Source organism: Scyliorhinus torazame, chromosome 17, assembly GCF_047496885.1.
Source record: "Scyliorhinus torazame isolate Kashiwa2021f chromosome 17, sScyTor2.1, whole genome shotgun sequence".
Classification (NCBI taxonomy): Eukaryota; Metazoa; Chordata; class Chondrichthyes; order Carcharhiniformes; family Scyliorhinidae; genus Scyliorhinus; species Scyliorhinus torazame.
In genome coordinates this window covers 89,330,689-89,351,068 of record NC_092723.1, presented here as the reverse complement: position 1 = coordinate 89,351,068, position 20,380 = coordinate 89,330,689, and the positions used below count along the sequence as shown (strand labels likewise).

General features: G+C 52.0%; 1 protein-coding gene across 4 annotated transcripts in view; it reads right to left on the bottom strand.

Moving 5' to 3' along the window:
• The window catches only part of kdm5ba (lysine demethylase 5Ba), a 676,108-nt gene extending 657,574 nt beyond the window's left edge, over positions 1-18,534 (bottom strand). For 2 of the 4 annotated variants that reach the window (XR_011935801.1, XM_072480725.1), the window contains exons 1-4: positions 18,152-18,533; positions 12,224-12,301; positions 7,074-7,196; positions 6,324-6,494 (exon numbers count right to left, since the gene is read on the bottom strand). Coding sequence is in view for 3 of the 4 variants with exons in the window: in XM_072480725.1 (XP_072336826.1) it covers positions 6,324-6,494; positions 7,074-7,196; positions 12,224-12,301; positions 18,152-18,298 (519 nt within the window). In the remaining variant the exon portion in view is untranslated. Of the gene's footprint in view, positions 1-6,323; positions 6,495-7,073; positions 7,197-12,223; positions 12,302-18,151 lie in introns of all 4 variants that reach the window. The other 2 variants (XM_072480724.1, XM_072480726.1) reach the window with 2 other exon arrangements.
• Positions 18,535-20,380: the final 1,846 nt, after the last annotated feature.

The window sequence follows — 20,380 nt, the reverse complement described above, 5'->3', positions numbered from 1 at the left end:
TGGTATGGAGGGCATAAGCTATGAGGAGCGATTGAATAAACTCGGTTTGTTCTCACTGGAACGAAGGAGGTTGAGGGGCGACCTGATAGAGGTATACAAAATTATGAGGGGCATAGACCGAGTGGATAGTCAGAGGCTTTTCCCCAGGGTAGAGGGGTCAATTACTAGGGGGCATAGGTTTAAGGTGAGAGGGGCAAGGTTTAGAGTAGATGTACGAGGCAAGTTTTTTACGCAGGAGGGTAGTGGGTGCCTGGAACTCACTACCGGAGGTGGTAGTGGAAGCAGGGACGATAGGGACATTTAAGGGGTATATTGACAAACACATGAATAGGATGGGAATAGAGGGATACGGACCCAGGAAGTGTAGAAGATTGTAGTTTAGTCGGGCAGTATGGTCGGCACGGGCTTGGAGGGCCGAAGGGCCTGTTTCTGTGCTGTACATTTCTTTGTTCTTTGTTCCGAGTACCACTGTGCCGCCCAATTCAGAGTGACTGATTTATACCACTGCTTTCCAAATGCAGTGCTTTGAAATCCTTAATAATGGACTCTAGCAACTTCCCTACTACCGACATTAGGCTCACTGGTATATAGCTCTCTGTTTTCTCTCTACCTCCCTTTTGAATAGAGGGCTTACATTAGCTGCCCTCCAATCTGTAGAAACCATTCCAGAGTCCAAAATATTTTGGAAAATGACCACCAATGGATCTACTATTTCTTGGGCCACTTCCTGAAGTACTCTGGTATGAAGATCATCAGGGCCTGGAGATTTATCCACCTATGTAGCCACCTGAGTTGGCCACTTCACGACTTAAAATGGAGAACCGCAAAGGCTGAAGGGAAATTCAGCCAACACAGGCAAAGACTAGCAAATATAGAAATCATGTGTATTGAGACCTGTAAGGAACCAGACAGCACTGAAACCAGCAGCCATCTGCATAGTAATGCAGCAGCCATCTACATAGTAATGTGCGATTCCCAGGCACAATGGCAACTGTTAAGGTAAACAAAGCTAAGCCAGACTCCTCGGCGCCAGCAGGAGCCAAGACAAAGGAAAGCCAACGAACATTTAGGGACTGCCTCGCGATCAGGGAACCGCTCCAGCATTGGAGAAATCGATCCAAGTGATCAGAAATTAGTCCAATCAGAGGACTTCCGGTTGCGGCAGGGATGAGCGAGCCGCACGTTTCGGCGGCTCCAGCTCCGACGGAACTTCGGGCTCTTTTAAGAGCCCCAACGGGGACTTGGGCGGCCGTAAAACCCGGTGCGAGGCACGGGGGAAGGGAGTCCCCCCCCGAAAGACGGAGGGAAAAACCGGCGGCGGCGGCTGCAGCCCGAAGAAACTGCAGCCAGAAGATCAGAGAGAGAGAGAGAGAGAGAGGGAGTGAAACAAAATGGCGGCGGAGAAACCACAGGTGACATGGGGGCCTGAGCAGGACGAGGTGGTGAGACGGTGCGTGGACCTGCTGAAGAAGGAGGTAATGACCCCGTTGTTACAGGCAATTGAGGGGCTTAAGGAGACTTTAAAGACCCAGGAGACGGAACTTCGCGTGGTGGAGCAGAAGGTGTCAGGTATTGAGGACGAGGTCCTGGGCCTGGCGGTCAAGACTCAGACGCACGAGGCACTTCATAAAAAGTGTGCTGACAGGATTGAGGCCCTTGAAAATGGAGCGCGAAGGAAGAACCTGGGTTCCATTCCTTCCTTGGGTCACTTGTCTGTAGAGTTTGTACATTCTCCCCGTGTCTGTGTGGGTTTCCTCCGAATGCTCTGGTTTCCTCCCACAGTCCAAAGATGTGCAGGTTAGGTGGATTGGCCATGATAAATTGCCCCTTAGTGTTCTAAAGGTTGGGCGTGATTACGGGGATAGGGTGGGCCGTGGGCCTATGTAGGGTGTTCTTTGAGAGAGCCGGTGCAATTCGATGGGCCGAATGGCCTCCTGCTGCACTGTAGATTCTATGTTTCCTTGTTTGTTCCTCAACGTACTGGAACAGAATACCATCCTGCATATTCATCCTTTATTGCACTGTGACTAATTTGACTCACCCGATCTATATGCAGATTCAAGGCATCCATAATCACAGATGTTCCTTTATCACATGCATCTCTGATTTCCGGTCTAATGCTATTCCCAATATTACTAGTTTGGTGGTCTGTCCAGCACCCCACAAATGATTTTTTGCCCCTTGGTGTTTCTTAACTCAACCCTTACAGATTCCACATCCTCAATATTGTTTCAATATCTTCTTTAATCAACAATGCAACTCCATCACCTTTTCCTTTCTGTCTGTCCTTCCTACCTCAATAGCCCTCAATGTTTAGTTCCCATCTTTGGTTATCTTGGAGCCATGTCTCTGCAGTCCCAATGATATCATACCCCTTTACATCAATCTGCACAACTAATTCATCCATGCTCAGAGTGCTCAGGTACAAAACCTTAAGCCCTTTTAATGTTAACTGTGTTCTTCTGATTCTGGCCCTTGATTACTCTGCCCATCACTTTTCTTATCCTCGCTGCCTTTTTCTCTTGTTCTTGATTCCTCCTGCTCTGAATCCTTACATAGGTTCTCACTCCCAGGCTCCTATCCCCACCATACAAGTTTAAATCCTCCCCAAATACTCCAGCAAGAAGCTGGAGTAATCCATCCAGTTTGGTCCCACCTCTCCCAGAACCGGTTCCAATGCCCCAGGAATCTGAAACCCTTACCCTCACACCATCTTTTCAGCCATGTATTCATTCTGTATATCCTGTTGTTTCTACTCTGTCTAGCACGTGGCACCGGCAGTAATCCTACCTTTGGGGTCCTACTTTTCAACTTGCTTCCTAGCCTGCTATATTCTGTTTTTAGGACCCGACTCTTTTTTTTTTTTAAAACTCATGTCGTTTGTACAAACATGTACCACGACAACTGGCTGTTAACCCGTCCCCTTCAGGAGCCACCGCTCCGAGACATCCTTGACCTTAGCACCAGGGAGGCAACATAGCATTCCTGGAGTCTATTTTGCGGCCACAGAAATGTCCATCTATCCCCTCACATTAATACTGTGGCTACATGGGCAGGTCAAAGATTATGAATCCTACAGTGAGTAACTCACCTCCTGACCGCCCCTCCCCCCCCCCCCCCAACCACCAAAGCTGTCCACCATATCCAAGGCATAAATCATAAATGTAATGGATCACTCTCCATTTGCCTGGATAAGTGTAGCTCCAACAATACTCAAGACGCTCGACACCAGGGGCAGCACAGTGATTAGCACTGCTGCCTCACGGCACCGAGGTCCTAGGTTCGATCCCAGCTCTGGGTCACTGTCCATGTGGAGTTTCCACATTCTCCCCATGTTTGGGTGGGTTTCGCCCCCACACCCAAAGATGTGCAGGCTCGGTGGATTGGCCACTCTAAATTGCCCTTTAATCGGGACAAATGAATTGGGTACTCTAAATTTATTTTAAGAAAAAAGCTCAACACCATCCAGGACAAAGCAGCCCGCTTGATTGCTCCCCCTGCTACAAACATTCAAACCCTCTACCACCAATGAACAGTGGCAGCCGTGTGCACCATCTACAAGATGTACTGCAGTATCTCACCAAGGCTCCTAAGACAACACCTTCCAAACCCACAACCACTACCATCTAGAAGGACAAAAAGCAGCAGTCATCTGGGAACCACACCACCTGGAGGTTCCCCTCCAAGTCACTCACCTCCCGGACTTGGGGAGATATATCACCGCTTCTTTTCTGTCGCTGGTTCAAAAGCCTGGAACTCCCTCCCTAACAGCACAGTGGGTGTACCTACACCTCAAGTACCGCAGCGGTTTAAGAAGGCAACTCACCATCACCTTCTGAAGGGCAACTAGGGACTGGCCTAACCAGCGACTCCCACATCCTGTAAATGATTTTTTAACCCCCCCCCCCACCCCTAACATTTTCATGTACATGGTTTATATACATCACAAACAATAAGGGACCCAGCACTGATCCCAGTGGTATGTCACTGGACACTGGCCTCCAGTCACACAAACAGCCTTCAACTACCACCCTCTCTGGTTTATCGCAACCACCCTTCTTGAAAAGTGGAACCACATTAGCCATCCTCTGGTATCTCCTGTGGCCAGAGACGAATTAAAAATTTGAGTCAGACCCCTTTTAATTTCATCCCTTACCTCCCACAGCATCTGGACTTGGGGATTTGTCCACTTTTAAGCCCGCCAAAACCTCCCGCACCTCCTCACTCCTTATGTCAAACTGCTCAAGAACCTCAGTCCCTCTGTCAGAATTCTGCACCCACATCCTCCTTCTCCAAAGTGAAGGCAGTTATTAAGTACTCATTTGTCACCCTACCAATGTCATCTGGCTCGATGCACAGAATACCCCCTTGGTCCAGTCCTACTCTTTCCCTGGTAATCTTCTTCCCCACGATATACTTATGGAATTATCTTGGGATTTTCCTTAATCTTACCTGCCAGTACTTTTTCATACTGTTCTTTTTATAATAATTATTGTAGGCTAACCACCGTGCTACCTCTGTTGCTTCACAGCGCCAGGGCCCCCAGGTTCGATTCCTGGCTTGGGTCACTGTCCATGCAGAATCTGCACGTTCTCCCAGTGTCTGTATGGGTTTCTCGGGGTGCTCAGGTTTCCTCCCACAAGTCCCGAAAGACGCTAGGCCATTTGGACATTCTGAATTCCCCCTCCGTGTACCCGAACAGGTGCTAATTACTTTTTTTTTGGATTGAGTTCACCCCTGCATTTTCTATACTCCACAAGGGCCTCTGTAGATTAGCTCAGTTTGTACCCATTTTAAAAGCCTCTCTTTTCCTTCTTATCCAGTACTCTCGTCAAAACACTTTTTTGCAGACCATCTTTTTCCTTTTCAATGACAAATTAGGTCCTGTTTTGCAACTTCACCAGCACTCTGCACTTTCCTCCCAGCTCTCATTTTTAGGTATGTCTGGTGCTGCTCCTGCATCCTTCATTGAACCAGGGTTGATCCCCTGGCTTGACGGTAATGGTAGAGTGGAGCGGTGGTTACAATTCTGCTGATGGCCCATCACGCCTCATTGTTCCTCAATCTCGAGTCGCTAGATCTGTTTGAAATCTATCCTATTTAACAAGGCAGTAGTGTCACACAACACAATGAAGGATACCCTCAATGTGAAGACAGGACTTCATCGCCACAACACTGTGCAGTGGTCACTCTTATCGATTAGGTCATTGACAGTTGCATCTGTGGTCAGCAGATTGATGAGGACTAGTAGGTTTTTCCCTCTTGAACACGTGAGGTTCCCTCACCACCTGCCACAGACCCAGGTCTGGCACTTTTGCGCTTTGGTACTCGGCCAGTAGTGGTGCTCATATGTTGCTGTTTGACTTGTCTGTGGGACAGCTCTCAAATATTAGAACAAAGAATAGCAGTTTGATACAACTGAGTGGCTCACTGGGCCATTTCGTAGAAGTTTTAGAGGAGAGAAAAACTTTTCACCCAGGGGATGGTGGGAACCTGGAACTCAGTGCCTGAAAGGGTGGCAGAGGCAGGAACCCTCAACATTTAAGCATTTAGATGAACACTTGGAAAATGTTATTACTAGTATGGACGGGGGGTTGTTGGCCAGCAGACATGTTGGGCCGAAAGGCCCCTTTCTGTGCTGTCTGACTATATGACTAATTGTTTCATGGTCATAGTTGCGGACTCTCACGTTCCACCATCTGACGTGGTGGAGTTTTGAACATGGGTCCAGAGCATTACTGGATTACTAGTCAATGCCAACATCTCCTTGAATGCACCCATGTAATCCCTTTATAATTTTTAACACTTTCATTCACTCAACTATCTCAACTCGAGGGAATATAAAACACGTTTATACAATCCACTCTATAATTTAAGCTGCATAGATTCTTGTGTCAATTGGGTGATTCTGCACTTTACCTCTTCCAGAGACAGTGCAACCACCGTGGAATACAATGCCTAAATTTAAATGCATTATGATCAAGGTTCTCCACAACTGCAGCTGTATTTCCTCTCCTTCAAACAAGAGAGTAGTCCCGCAAAACATTTTTTTTTTAATAAACTGTGCCTGAGCTGTATCAGTTCCCTCAATTAAATGAAACTCACTCACTGCAACTTTGGGACTCAACCGTCTGAAAGCAAGTTATTCCATCACCTTAACTGCCAAGCAGTTTGGTACTGGAGCAATGAGAAGTGGGCCAAAGGATCTACCTTAATTGCTGCCTGCTAGAATCATATTAAAACCATTCAATTATTTATTATTCCATTCAGGACGTTTCAGAGCCTGCACCTAAATAACATACTTATTAAATAACTACACTCACCAGAAGACTGGCTCCAGACTGAAAGAGATTATAAGGGTACAGGATACGTTCATAGTGCGATCGAAGTAGAGAGCCCAATGCCTTTCCAGGTGGATATGCCATCATGTGTGCTATCTTAGACCATCGGCGTTCCTTACAAACTAATTCGAACCCACCTTCTTCTGCAACAAGCTGCAAAGAATGCAACATAATTGGCACAAGTGAAACAATGAAGAGGTTATAAAGTCCATTGTATTCTGCAACGTTTTTTAGCTTTCCCTCTAATTATGTCACTGAAGACTTTGATCTTACTTCTCTCCCCCCCCTCCCCCGCATCTCATCTTTCACTGTGGCATCCACATTGCTTAATTTCATCTCATTGTGTACAAGCATCTTCTCCCCCCAAAATATCATATCTTAACAGTTTTCAAGTTTCTTCATTGATGTACTAATTATCTCAACCTGTTAGAAACAAGAGCTCAAAGAAAGATAAATAGAAAATACTAGGAATGCTCAGCAGGTCGGATGGCATCTGTGGATACAGAAAGAGTTCAAGCTTTAAGACTAGCAGCTTTCCATTGAGTGCATACACTCCATGCTAGTTTTGCTACGAACTCACCTCACATTAAATTGTATTTGCTATCTGTCTACTGGTTTTACTATCCTAATGTACAAATTTGTTAAACCTGCATTAATTCTGCAAAATTCAATATTGTATTCCATATTCTTCCAACATGAAGAATCTACCAAGGACATAAACAGAAAACTTACCTTGTTGAGCAAAAATAAATCCAAAATTTTCCTTTCCACATGCGGAATTTTTAATGTAGATCCCTGCAGCTCCCAGAATTTTGCTATCTGGTCCAGAAAATTGAGTTTTACTCTCGTCTGAGCCTGTGAACAGATCAGGTGAGTTTACACATTGTCCAATTGTGATAAGAATGCAGACTTTCATTCATACAACACCTCTTCACATCTGAGTTTTACATGCACTTAATTACTTATGAAAATATGGCTGCTATCATGATATGCCACAATTCGATTATGTTTACTTTAGTGATGGAAAGGGATAGGTATATACCGCAGGGCAAGAGTTATATCTGGGGGAAAGGCAATTATGATGCGATGAGGCAAGACTTAGGATACATCGGATGGAGAGGAAAACTGCAGGGGATGGGCACAATGGAAATGTGGAGCTTGTTCAAGGAACAGCTACTGCGTGTCCTTGATAAGGATGTACCTGTCAGGCAGGGAGGAAGTGGTCGAGTGAGGGAATCATGGTTTACTAAAGCAGTCGAGACACTTGTCAAGAGGAAGAAGGAGACTTATGTAAAGATGAGATATGAAGGTTCAGTTAGGGCGCTCGAGAGTTAGGGCGCTCCAGAGTTACAAGTTAGCTAGGAAGGACCTAAAGAGAGAGCTGAGAAGAGCCAGGAGGGGACATGAGAAGTCTTTGGCAGGTAGGATCAAGGATAACCTTAAGCTTTCTATAGATATGTCAGGAATAAACGAATGACTAGGGTAAGAGTAGGGCCAGTCAAGGACAGTAGTGGGAAGTTGTGCTTGGAGTCCGAGGAGATAGGAGAGGTGCTAAATGAATATTTTTCGTCAGTATTCACACAGGAAAAAGACAATGTTGTCGAGGAGAATACTGAGATTCAGGCTACTAGACTAGAAGGGCTTGAGGTTCATAAGTGTGAAAATAGATAAGTCACCTGGGCCGGATGAGACTTATCCTAGGATTCTCTGGGAAGCTAGGGAGGAGATTGCTGAGCCTTTGGCCTTGATCTTTAAGTCATCTTTGTCTACAGGAATAGTGCCAGAAGACTGGAGAATAGCACATGTTGTCCCCTTGTTCAAGAAGGAGAGTAGAGATAACCCCGGTAACTATAGACCAGTGAGCCTTACTTCTGTTGTGGGAAAAATCTTGGAAAGGTTTATGAGAGATAGGATGTATAATCATCTGGAAAGGAATAATTTGATTAGAGATAGTCAACACGGTTTTGTGAAGGGTAGGTCGTGCCTCACAAACCTTATTGAGTTCTTTGAGAAGGTGACCAAACAGGTGGATGAGGGTAAAGCAGTTGATGTGGTGTATATGGATTTCAGTAAAGCGTTTGATAAGGTTGCCCATTGTAGGCTTCTGCAGAAAATACAGAGGCGTGGGATTCAGGATGATTTAGCAGTTTGGATCAGAAATTGGCTAGCTGGAAGAAGACATAGGGTGGTGGTTGATGGGAAATGTTCAGACTGGAGTCCAGTTACTAGTGGTGTACCACAAGGATCTGTTTTGGGGCCACTGCGGTTTATCATTTTTATAAATGACCTGGAGGAGGGCGTAGAAGGATGGGTGAGTACATTTGCAGATGACACTAAAGTCGGTGGAATTGTGGACAGTGCGGAAGGATGTTACAAGTTACAGAGGGACATAGATAAGCTGCAGCGCTGGGCTGAGAGGTGGCAAATGGAGTTTAATGCAGAAAAGTGTGAGGTGATTCATTTTGGAAGGAACAACAGGAAGACTGAGTACTGGGCTAATGGTAAGATTCTTGGCAGTGTGGATGAGCAGAGGGATCTCGGTGTCCATGTACATAGATCCCTGAAAGTTGCCACCAAGGTTGAGAGGGTTGTTAAGAAGGCGGACGGTGTTAGCTTTTATTGGTAGAGGGATTGAGTTTAGGAGCCATGAGGTCATGTTGCAGCTATACAACACTCTGGTGCGGCCGCATTTGGAGTATTGCGTGCAATTCTGGTCGCCGGATTATAGGAAGGATGTGGAACCACTGGAAAGGGTGCAGAGGAGATTTACCAGAATGTTGCCTGGTATGGAGGGAAGATCTTATGAGGAAAGGCTGAGGGACTTGAGGCTGTTTTTGTTAGAGAGAAGGTTAAGAGGTGACTTAATTGAGGCAGACAAGATGATCAGAGGATTGAATAGGGTGGACAGTGAGAGTCTTTTTCCTCGGATGGTGATGTCTAGCACGAGGGAACGGACCTTTAAATTGAGGGGAGATAGATATAAGACAGATGTCAGAGGTAGGTTCTTTACTCAGAGAGTAGAAAGGGCGTGGAATGCCCTGCCTGCAACAGTAGTGGACACGCCAACACTAAGGACAATCAAATGGTCATTGGATAGACATATGGGCAATAAGGGAATAGTGTAGATGGGCTTTAGAGTGGTTTCACAGGTCGGCGCAACATCGAGGGCCGAAGGGCCTGTACTGCGCTGTAATGTTCTATGTTCTATGCCAGACAGTGGACTCAAACAGGAGAAAGAAGTGTTTTGGCCTGTCTCTATTTTCATTTGGAAAGATACAGCTTAATCCAGGATAGTCAGCACGGATTTGTGAGGGGTAAGTCTTGCCTCAAAAGTTTGTTTGTATTCTTTGAGGAGGTAACCAAGTACATAGATGAAGGTAGAGCAGTTGATGTTGTATACATGGATTTTAGTAAGGCGTTTGATAAGGTGCCCCATGCAGAAAGTAAGGAGGCATGGCATAGAGGGAAATTTGGCCGATTGGATCAGTAACTAGCTATCACACAGAAGAAGGTGGTAGATGGTAAATTTTCATCCTGGAGCCCAGTAACCAGCGGTGTACCATAGGGATCAGTGCTGGGTCCTCTGCCATTTGTGATTTTTAATCAATGACTTGGATGATGGAGTTGAAGGTTGGGTCAGTAAATTTGCTGATGACACCAAGATTGGTGGAGTAGTGGATAATGCGGAGGGCTGTTGTAGGCTGCAAAGAGACATTGATAGGATGCAGAGCTGGGCTGAAAAGTGGCAGATGGAGTTTAACCCTGATAAGTGTGATTCATTGTGGTAGGACAAATTTGAATGCGGATTACAGGGCTAACCGCAGGTTCTGAAGAATGTGGAGGAGCAGAGAGATCTCGGAGTTCATGTCCATAGATCTCTGCAAGTTGCCACCCAAGTGGATAGAGCTGTGAAGAAAGCCTATAGTGTGTGAGCATTTATTAACAGGGGGATTGAGTTTAAGAGCCGTGAGGTTATGCTGCAACTGTACAAGACCTTGGTTTAACCACATTTGGAGTATTGTGTTACCTCATTATAGGAAGGATGCGGAAGCATTGGAAAGAGTGCAAAGGAGATTTACCAGGATGCTGCCTGGATTGGAGGGTAGGTTTTATGAGGAAAGGTTGAGGGAGCTAGGACTTTTCTCATTGGAGCGAAGGAGGATGAGAGGTGACTTAATTGAGGTATATAAGATGATGAGAGGGCGAGATAGAGTGGACGGTCAGCGACGTTTCTCGGGTGGATGTAGCTGTTACAAGGGGGCGTGACTATAAGGTTCATGGTGGTAGATATAGGAGGGATGTCAGAGGTAGGTCGTGGGCCGAAGGGCCTGTACTGTGCTGTACAGTTCTATGTTCTATGAGAATGTCCCTTTAAGAAAGTTTTTTGTCTGATCACATGGCTTCAGTGCCGTCATTGTGTGGGTGGAGCTGGGCTGTGGCTCTGTGAGCTGCTTTTGGTTTTGCTTTCACGTTTGACTGCTGTGGACTCAGACAGGAGAAAAGTGTTTTGGCATGTCTCTCTCGATTTTCATTTTAAATATCTGGTCCAATAAAAAATTACCTTGGTGGTGGCTTTTAAGATATAGTTTGCTTTCCGGAAGGGTTTAAACCTGCTAGTGAGACGGGCCACAATCTCAGGGAAAGCCACTCTTATTCAAGTGAGAATACAGTGTGTTCTTGAAAATGGATGTCTGGTTTATGGTATTTTGTTTTTGAATTGGAACAGTTAAGGGGGAATTCATTAAGGATTATACATAGATTACTGTAGCTGTGTGGGGTCTTTATGTTTGTAATTGATAAAAATTCTTACTGTGTGTTTACATAAATGTTAACTAAGTTCTTGGAATGAAGCTTGTGTCTGGGAAGACTGTTGAATCACACCTCAAGTGAAGGCACTTGTGCTCATCCTAGCCAAATTCAACAAAAAGTCATAGGTCAGGTGAACTCCATAATACACTTTTGAGTTTCTAAACCCTGGCCCATAATACTGCTATTTTGTATACATCAAGATGTTTAGTGCGAAAGGAAGCAAACGGAATCTGCAAAATTTGTATGGCATTTTTAACAAACCCAGGATGTTCTAAATGCTTTCCAGCCAATTGAAGAGCAACATAGGGAAATAGAATCATAGAATTGCGAGTGCAGTAGGCCATTCGGCCCATCAAATCTGCACCGGCCCTTGGAAAGAGCACCCCATCCAAGCCCACACCTCCATCCTATCCCCGCAACATCAAGGACAATTTAATCCTATCCCCACAACATAAAGGACAATTTAGAACGGCCAGCCCACGTAACCTGTACAGCTTTGGACTGTGGGAGGAAATCGGAGCACCTGGAGGAAACCCACACAGACACGGGGAGAACGTGCAGACTCTGCACAAACAGTGACCCAAGTCGGGAATTGAACCTGGGACCCCGGCGCTGAGAGGCAACAGTGCTAACCAATGTGCTACCATGCCGCCCAACAACAGCATTTTGCACACAGGACAATCCAGGATAAATTATTTCAAAAATTTGAAGTGATAGTTGTTAGGACAAGATCCGTGCATTCACCCAAGGGTGAATGTTTTTTGCTCAGCTTTTGCTCAGCATCTCAACTTGAACAGTCTTTCAGTAGAAGAAAGCAGCCTGCAGTATAGAGACTTTACATGCAATTAAGTTTTAGTTTTTACCAGCTTAATGCAAAAATTACCGATTATCTCACGGCCAATTCGCAGAAGCACACAGAACTTAGATTACAGCAAACAGGACCAGGGCACATAGAATCCTTTTTTTAAACAAATGCAGCTACAAGCAACACAAAAGGAAAAATATGTAAAAGCGAGACGACAAAATGAAAACCGGTACAGTGGTTTCACGAAATAGGACAAATCAAAACTTACTTCAAGTTCATTTAGTCTCTGAATTCGTGGCGTGAAGTGCAGCTTGTCCACATCACAAGCAAAAGGCGGTTGCCATGCCTGCAACAAGACAATGATCCACTTTCAACAAAAGGTTCAACAAGATTGTTTCCTCACCCTCTAGAACCATACCCCCTCCACCCCCCAACCCCTCCCTCCACCTCTACTCCCCACCCCCTCCTCCTCCTCCACGCTCCCCGCCCCCTTTCCCCCCTCCCCCTCTCTCTTCTCCCCCCTCCCCCTCCCTCTCTCTTCTCCCCCTCCCCCTCTCTCTTCTCCCCCCCCCTCCCCCTCTCTCTCTCCCCCCCCTCCCCCTCTCTCTTCTCCCCCCCCTCCCCCTCTCTCTCTCCCCCCCTCCCCCTCTCTCCCCCCCCTCCCCCTCTCTCTTCTCCCCCCCCTCCCCCTCTCTCTTCTCCCCCCCTCCCCCTCTCTCTCCCCCCCTCCCCCTCTCTCTTCTCCCCCCCTCCCCCTCTCTCTTCTCCCCCTCCCCCTCTCTCTCCCCCCCTCTCTCTTCTCCCCCCCTCCCCCTCTCTCTTCTCCCCCTCCCCCTCTCTCTTCTCCCCCCTCCCCCTCTCTCTTCTCCCCCTCCCCTCTCTCTTCTCCCCCCTCCCCCTCTCTCTCCCCCTCTCCCCCCCCTCCCTCTCTTCTCCCCCCTCCCCTCTCTTCTCCCCCCTCCCCCTCTCTCTTCTCCCCCCCTCCCCCTCTCTCTTCTCCCCCCCTCCCCCTCTCTCTTCTCCCCCCCTTCCCCTCTCCTCTCTTCTCCCCCCTTCTCCCCCCTCTCTCCCCCTCTCCCTCTCCTCAACTCCCCCCCCTCTCTCTCCCCTTCTCCCCCCCTCTCTCCCCCTTCTCCCCCCCTCTCTTCTCCCCCCTCCCCGTCTCTCTTCTCCCCCCTCCCCCTCTCTCTTCTCCCCCCCCTCCCCCTCTCTCTCTCCCCCTCCCCCTCTCTCTCCCCTCCTCCCCCTCTCCCGCCGCCCCCCCTCTCTCTCTTCTCCCCCCCTCCCCCTCTCTCTTCTCCCCCCTCCCCCTCTCTCCCCCCTCCCCCTCTCTCTTCTCCCCCCTCCCCCTCTCTTCTCCCCCCTCCCCCTCTCTCTCCCCCCTCCCCTCTCTCTCTCCCCCCTCCCCCTCTCTTCTCCCCCCCTCCCCTCTCTCTTCTCCCCCCTCCCCCTCTCTTCTCCCCCCCTCCCCCTCTCTCTTCTCCCCCCCTCCCCCTCTCTCTTCTCCCCCCCTCCCCCTCTCTCTTCTCCCCCCCTCCCCCTCTCTCTTCTCCCCCTCCCTCTCTTCTCCCCCCCTCCCCCTCTCTCTTCTCCCCCCCTCCCCCTCTCTCTTCTCCCCCCCTCCCCCTCTCTCTTCTCCCCCCCTCCCCTCTCTCTTCTCCCCCCCTCCCCTCTCTCTTCTCCCCCCCTCCCCCTCTCTCTTCTCCCCCCCTCCCCCTCTCTCTCCCCCCCTCCCCCTCTCTCTTCTCCCCCCCTCCCCCTCTCTCTTCTCCCCCCCTCCCCCTCTCTCTTCTCCCCCCTCCCCCTCTCTCTTCTCCCCCCCTCCCCCTCTCTCTTCTCCCCCCCTCCCCCTCTCTCTTCTCCCCCCCCCCTCTCTCTTCTCCCCCCTCCCCCTCTCTCTTCTCCCCCCCTCCCCCTCTCTCTCTCTCCCCCCCTCCCCCTCTCTCTTCTCCCCCCCTCCCCCTCTCTCTCTCCTCCCCCCCTCTCTCTCTTCTCCCCCCCTCCCCCCTCTCTCTCTCTTCTCCCCCCTCCCCCCTCTCTCTCTTTTCTCCCCCCTCTCCTCTCTCTCTCTCTCTCTCCCCCCTCCCCTCTCTCTCTCTCTTCTCCCCCCCTCCCCTCTCTCTCTCTCTTCTCCCCCCCTCCCCTCTCTCTCTCTCTTCTCCCCCCTCCCCTCTCTCTCTCTCTTCTCCCCCCTCCCTCTCTCTCTCTTCTCCCCCTCTCTCTCTTCTTCCCCCCCTCCCCTCTCTCTCTTCTCCCCCCCTCCCCCTCTCTCTTCTCCCCCCCTCTTTTCCACCCCCCTTTCCCTCCCCCCCTCTCTTCTCCCCCCGCTCCCCCTCTCTGTTCTCCCCCTCTTTTCCGCTCCCCTCCCTCCCTCTCCCCCTCTCTCTTCTCCCCCCTCCCCTCTCTCTTCTCCCCCCCTCCCCCTCTCTCTCCCCCCCTCCCCCTCTCTCTTCTCCCCCCCGCCCCTCTCTCTCCCCCCCGCCCCTCTCTCTCTCTCTTCTCCCCCTCCCCTCTCTCTCTCTCTTCTCCCCCCTCCCCCCTCTCTCTCTTCTCCCCCCTCCCCCCTCTCTCTCTTCTCCCCCCTCCCCCCTCTCTCTCTCTTCTCCCCCCCTCCCCCCTCTCTCTTCTCCCCCCCCTCTCTCTCTCTCTCTTCTTCCCCCCTCCCCCCTCTCTCTTCTCCCCCCTCCCGTCTCTCTCTCTCCCCCCCCTCCCCCTCTCTCTTCTCCCCCCCCTCCCCTCTCTCTTCTCCCCCCCCTCCCCCTCTCTCTTCTCCCCCCCCCTCCCCCTCTCTCTTCTCCCCCCCCCTCCCCCTCTCTCTTCTCCCCCCCCCCTCCCCCTCTCCTCCCCCATCCCTCTTCTCCCCCTCCCCTCATTCTTCTCCCCCCCTCTCTCTCTCTTCTCCCCCCCTCTCTCTCTCTTCTCCCCCCCTCTCTCTCTCTTCTCCCCCCCCTCTCTCTCTCTTCTCCCCCCCCTCTCTCTCTCTCTTCTCCCCCCCCTCTCTCTCTCTCTCTTCTCCCCCCTCCCCTCTCTCTCTCTTCTCCCCCCTCCCCTCTCTCTCTCTCTCTCTTCTCCCCCCCTCCCCTCTCTCTCTCTTCTCCCCCCCTCCCCTCTCTCTCTCTTCTCCCCCCCTCCCCTCTCTCTCTCTCTCTTCTCCCCCCCTCCCCTCTCTCTCTCTTCTCCCCCCCTCCCCTCTCTCTCTCTTCTCCCCCCTCCCCTCTCTCTCTCTTCTCCCCCCTCCCCTCTCTCTCTCTTCGCCCCCCCCTCCCCCCTCTCTCTTCTCCCCCCTCTTTTCCACCCCCCTTTCCCTCCCCCCCTCTCTTCTCCCCCCTCCCCCTCTCTGTTCTCCCCCCTCTTTTCCACTCCTCTCCCTCCCTCTCCCCTCTCTCTTCTCCCCCCTCCCCTCTCTCTTCTCCCCACTCCCCTCTCTCCTCCCCCCTCTTTTCCACTCCTCTCCCTCCCTCTCCCTCCCTCTCCCCCTCTCTTCTCCCCCCTCCCCTCTCCCCCCTCCCCTCTCTCTTCTCCCCCCTCCCCTCTCTCCTCCCCCCTCCCCCTCTCTCTTCTCCCCCCCCTCTCTCCTCCCCCCCTCCCCCTCTCCCCCTCTCTCTTCTCCCCCCCTCCCCTCTCTCTCTCTTCTCCCCCCTCCCCTCTCTCTCTCTTCTCCCCCCTCCCCTCTCTCTCTCTTCTCCCCCCTCCCCTCTCTCTCTCTTCTCCCCCCCACCCCCCTCTCTCTTCTCCCCCCTCTCTCTCTTCTTCCCCCCCTCCCCTCTCTCTCTCTCTTCTTCCCCCCCTCCCCTCTCTCTCTTCTTCCCCCCTCCCCTCTCTCTCTTCTCCCCCCCTCCCCTCTCTCTCTTCTCCCCCCCTCCCCTCTCTCTCTTCTCCCCCCCTCCCCTCTCTCTCTTCTCCCCCCCTCCCCTCTCTCTCTTCTCCCCCCCTCCCCTCTCTCTCTTCTCCCCCCCTCCCCTCTCTCTCTTCTCCCCCCCTCCCCTCTCTCTCTTCTCCCCCCTCCCCCCTCTCTCTCTCTTCTCCCCCCCTCCCCTCGCTCTCTCTCTTCTCCCCCCCTCCCCTCGCTCTCTCTCTTCTCCCCCCCTCCCCTCGCTCTCTCTCTCTCTCTTCTCCCCCCCTCCCCTCTCTCTCTCTTCTCCCCCCTCCCCCCTCTCTCTCTTCTCCCCCCTCCCCCTCTCTCTCTCCTCCCCCCCTCCCCTCGCTCTCTCTCTTCTCCCCCCCTCCCCTCGCTCTCTCTCTTCTCCCCCCCTCCCCTCGCTCTCTCTCTCTCTCTTCTCCCCCCCTCCCCCCTCTCTCTCTTCTCCCCCCTCCCCCCTCTCTCTCTTCTCCCCCCTCCCCCCTCTCTCTCTTCTCCCCCCTCCCCCCTCTCTCTATTCTCCCCCCTCCCCCCTCTCTCTATTCTCCCCCCTCCCCCCTCTCTCTCTTCTCCCCCCCTCCCCCCTCTCTCTTCTCCCCTCTCTCTCTCTCTTCTTCCCCCCCTCCCATCTCTCTCTTCTCCCCCCCTCCCCCCCCCTCTTCCTCTTTCCCCCCCCTCTCTCCTCCCCCTCCCCTCTCTCCTCCCCCTCCCCTCTTTCCCCCCCTTCCCCCTCTTCCCTCCTCTCTTTCCCCCCTCCCCTTCCCTCTTTCCCCCCTCCCCTTCCCTCTTTCCCCCCTCCCCTTCCCTCTTTCCCCCCTCCCCTTCCCTCTTTCCCCCCTCCCCTTCCCTCTTCCCCCCCTTCCCCTTCTCTCTTTCCCCCCCCCTTCCCCTTCTCTCTTTCCCCCCCCCTTCCCCTTCTCTTTCCCCCCCCCTTCCCCTTCTCTCTTCTCCCCCCCTCCCCTTCTCTCTTCTCCCCCCTCCCCTTCTCTCTTCTCCCCCCCTCCCCTTCTCTGTCCCCCCCCTCCCCCTTCTCTCTTTCCCCCCCCCCCTCCCCCTTCTCTCTTTCCCCCCCCCCCCTCCCCCTTCTCTCTTTCCCCCCCCCCCTCCCCCTTCTCTCTTTCCCCCCCCCCCTCCCCCTTCTCTCTTTCCCCCCCCCCCCCTCCCCCTTCTCTCTTTCCCCCCCCCCCCCTCCCCCTTCTCTCTTTCCCCCCCCCCCCTCCCCCTTCTCTCTTTCCCCCCCCCCCCTCCCCCTTCTCTCTTTCCCCCCCCCCCTCCCCCTTCTCTCTTTCCCCCCCCCCCCCTCCCCCTTCTCTCTTTCCCCCCCCCCTCCCCCTTCTCTCTTTCCCCCCCCCCTCCCCCTTCTCTCTTTCCCCCCCCCCCTCCCCCTTCTCTCTTTCCCCCCCCCCTCCCCCTTCTCTCTTTCCCCCCCCCCCTCCCCCTTCTCTCTTTCCCCCCCCCCTCCTCTCTTTCCCCCCCCCCTCCCCCTTCTCTCTTTCCCCCCCCCCTCCTCTCTTTCCCCCCCCCCTCCCCCTTCTCTCTTTCCCCCCCCCCCTCCTCTCTTTCCCCCCCCCCCTCCCCCTTCTCTCTTCCCCCCCCCCTCCCCCTTCTCTCTTTCCCCCCCCCCTCCCCCTTCTCTCTTTCCCCCCCCCCTCCCCCTTCTCTCTTTCCCCCCCCCCTCCCCCTTCTCTCTTTCCCCCCCCTCCCCTCCCCTCCCCCTTCTCTCTTTCCCCCCCCCCTCCCCCTTCTCTCTTTCCCCCCCCCCCTCCCCCTTCTCTCTTTCCCCCCCCCCCTCCCCCTTCTCTCTTTCCCCCCCCCCCTCCCCCTTCTCTCTTCCCCCCCCCCTCCCCCTTCTCTCTTCCCCCCCCCCTCCCCCTTCTCTCTTCCCCCCCCCCTCCCCCTTCTCTCTTTCCCCCCCCTCCCTCCCCCTTCTCTCTTTCCCCCCCCTCCCTCCCCCTTCTCTCTTTCCCCCCCCCCTCCCCCTTCTCTCTTTCCCCCCCCTCCCTCCCCCTTCTCTCTTTCCCCCCCCCCTCCCCCTTCTCTCTTTCCCCCCCCCCTTCCCCTTCTCTCTTTCCCCCCCCTCCCCCTTCTCTCTTTCCCCCCCCTCCCCCTCCTCTCTTTCCCCCCCCTCCTCCTCTCTTTCCCCCCCTCCCCCTCCTCTCTTTCTCCCCCCCCCTCCCCTCTCTTTCTCCCCCCCCCCCCCCCACCACTCCTTTCCCCCCCCCACTCCACTCCTACACAAAGAAAGGCATCCCTCCATCCGCCATATTGAAAACTTTGCTCGGCAGCTGTAAGTTTTTAGCGATGCGGGTGGTAACGGCCGCCCGGGCGGAGCCTTACCTGGGGCGGGCGGACCTTGCAGATACCGGTCCTTTCGGCGATTCGCCGGATCTTATTGATGAAACTGAAGGGATCAGCGAACTCCTCAGGTGTCGGCTCGAACACGGGGCACTCGGGAGGGGGGATGAACTCCACCGCCGGGTTCATGGCGCTGCCGGCTCCGGTTAGTCTCGGCTCAAACTCGACACTGGCATAAAGTGACGGTTACTGCCTCACGCGGATCTCCGTGTCGCGGCGCCCGCGGCCTCGCGCTTTTTTCCCTGTTGCTCCCTGTCGGTCTCGAGCAGCGCAGCACCGTCTCCACCAGCTCCCTCCGCGCAGCAACCAATCCGCGCACAGACCAATCACAGCGTGCAATCGTCCAGAAACAAACCCCCACCCCACCACCCAGCATCGACGCCACAAGAATCTGAGGGGTTGATATCGAGCCTGCGGGAAGTCAATGGATGTATGTTTATAATCCAGCGCATTGATACGGCGCTTCAGTGAGCTGCCAGTTCCGGCACTCTTTGTTTAAAAGCCATTCTCCTCGATGCTGATTGGCTGCTGCTGGCTGGGCGGGGAGTAAAGGCAAAACTGCTGCTTGGGGTCTGAGGGTCAACATGTGGGAGCAATGCCAATCAGATAAATACCAATCAGATCAATGCCAATCAGGTCAATCAATGCCAATCAGGTTAATCAATGCCAATCAGATCAATCAATGCCAGTCAGATCAATGCCAACCAGATCAATACCAATCAGATCAATGCCAAGCCATTCAGATCAATCAATGCCAATCAGATCAATGCCAATCTGATCAATCAATGCCAATCTGATCAATGGGAATCTGATCAATCAATGCCAATCAGATCAGGCCAATCAGATCAATCAATGCCAATCAGATCATGCCAATTGTAAGTTGTAGCAAACTCATCAAAGAACCAAAAAAAATGAATCGGACATGTTGGAAAAATTTTAAATGGACAGATTGCTGTACAAACCATGTCTGCAGGCAGACAACTGAATCAAGAAACAGGCCATGAGTCATGAAACGGCCCAATCTCATTCAGAGAGGGGCAGTTGAAATGCAAATCACTTGCTGCCCTGGCCAGACGGAACCACAATACCTTCATGGGATAACAATTAAAGTTGTCTCCAGCGACCATTGTCAAGAGACCAGAGACATTGCAAGCTTTTGTAAGGGCACTGATTAAAGTCAAATTACATTATGACACCTGTTGATTGGTGAACTTAATCACTTCCATCCTGTCAACAATCAGGAAGGCTTCCTTTGTCCTGGAACTCACCTGTGGGAGGGGTCAGTATTTGACCCATTCAGGGTTTTGCCTTTAAAATGACCAGTCTGAGGAACAGTTGGGAGAACTCTACTTTCCTGCCTGACACACGCTTCGCCTTGCTGAAAACAGGCCACGAGAACTGGAGACGCAATAGCCGCAAGGACCGGCCAGCTTGGAAGAAGATCTAAAGAAATTTGTGCCAACATTTTTTTTAACTATCCTGTCCCTGGAGCGGTGAGTATATTCCTCCAGCTCACAGAAAACTCCCAATTAGTATAGTTTGTTGAGGTTTGGGGTGGATGAGTGAATATATCTGTGTATCTGTGTTTGCGGGCGCTAAAGTAAATCTGTGTAAGCTGTAAGAATTTCCGATGTGCCGTTGAGTCTCTTGTTTTACACATAGTATTTCATAATCGGTGTTTGTGTAGGTGGGTTAATCTGAGTTGCAGAAGGCTTATTTTCCCTTGAATAAATCAATTATTTTAAAACTACCGTTATTATTGTCTCACCTTCCTTTCACTGTCCGTCTGGTCAAGTCACAATAATTGCCATTATTATTGCCATCAAGGACCAGAAAATGGAATCTGAGCGTTTCGAACACGCTCACTCAAGAGAGGCTACTGGTCAGCAATAAACAGTGGTCCCTCTTTCTCTCTCTCTTGTGAAGTTGCACTAGTGGGGCACTTCCGGGTGACATTTCACCATCACAGAAGAGAGACTCACACAGGCGTAGGTGGCAGTCAAGATAACTGGTGTGGCATAAGGACAACATCACTGGTTAGGTATAAACAGTGAGACTTGTCCTCTCTCTCTTGCGAAGCTGTCCCAGTGCGACATTTCCGGGTCGTGGTTTCAACACCTGCAGGAAAGAGACACCCACAGTTATCTGTGACACCCAATACCAGCCTGTTGTGGAGTAAAGGAAACCCTTTTCGTTACACAATCGGCTCAA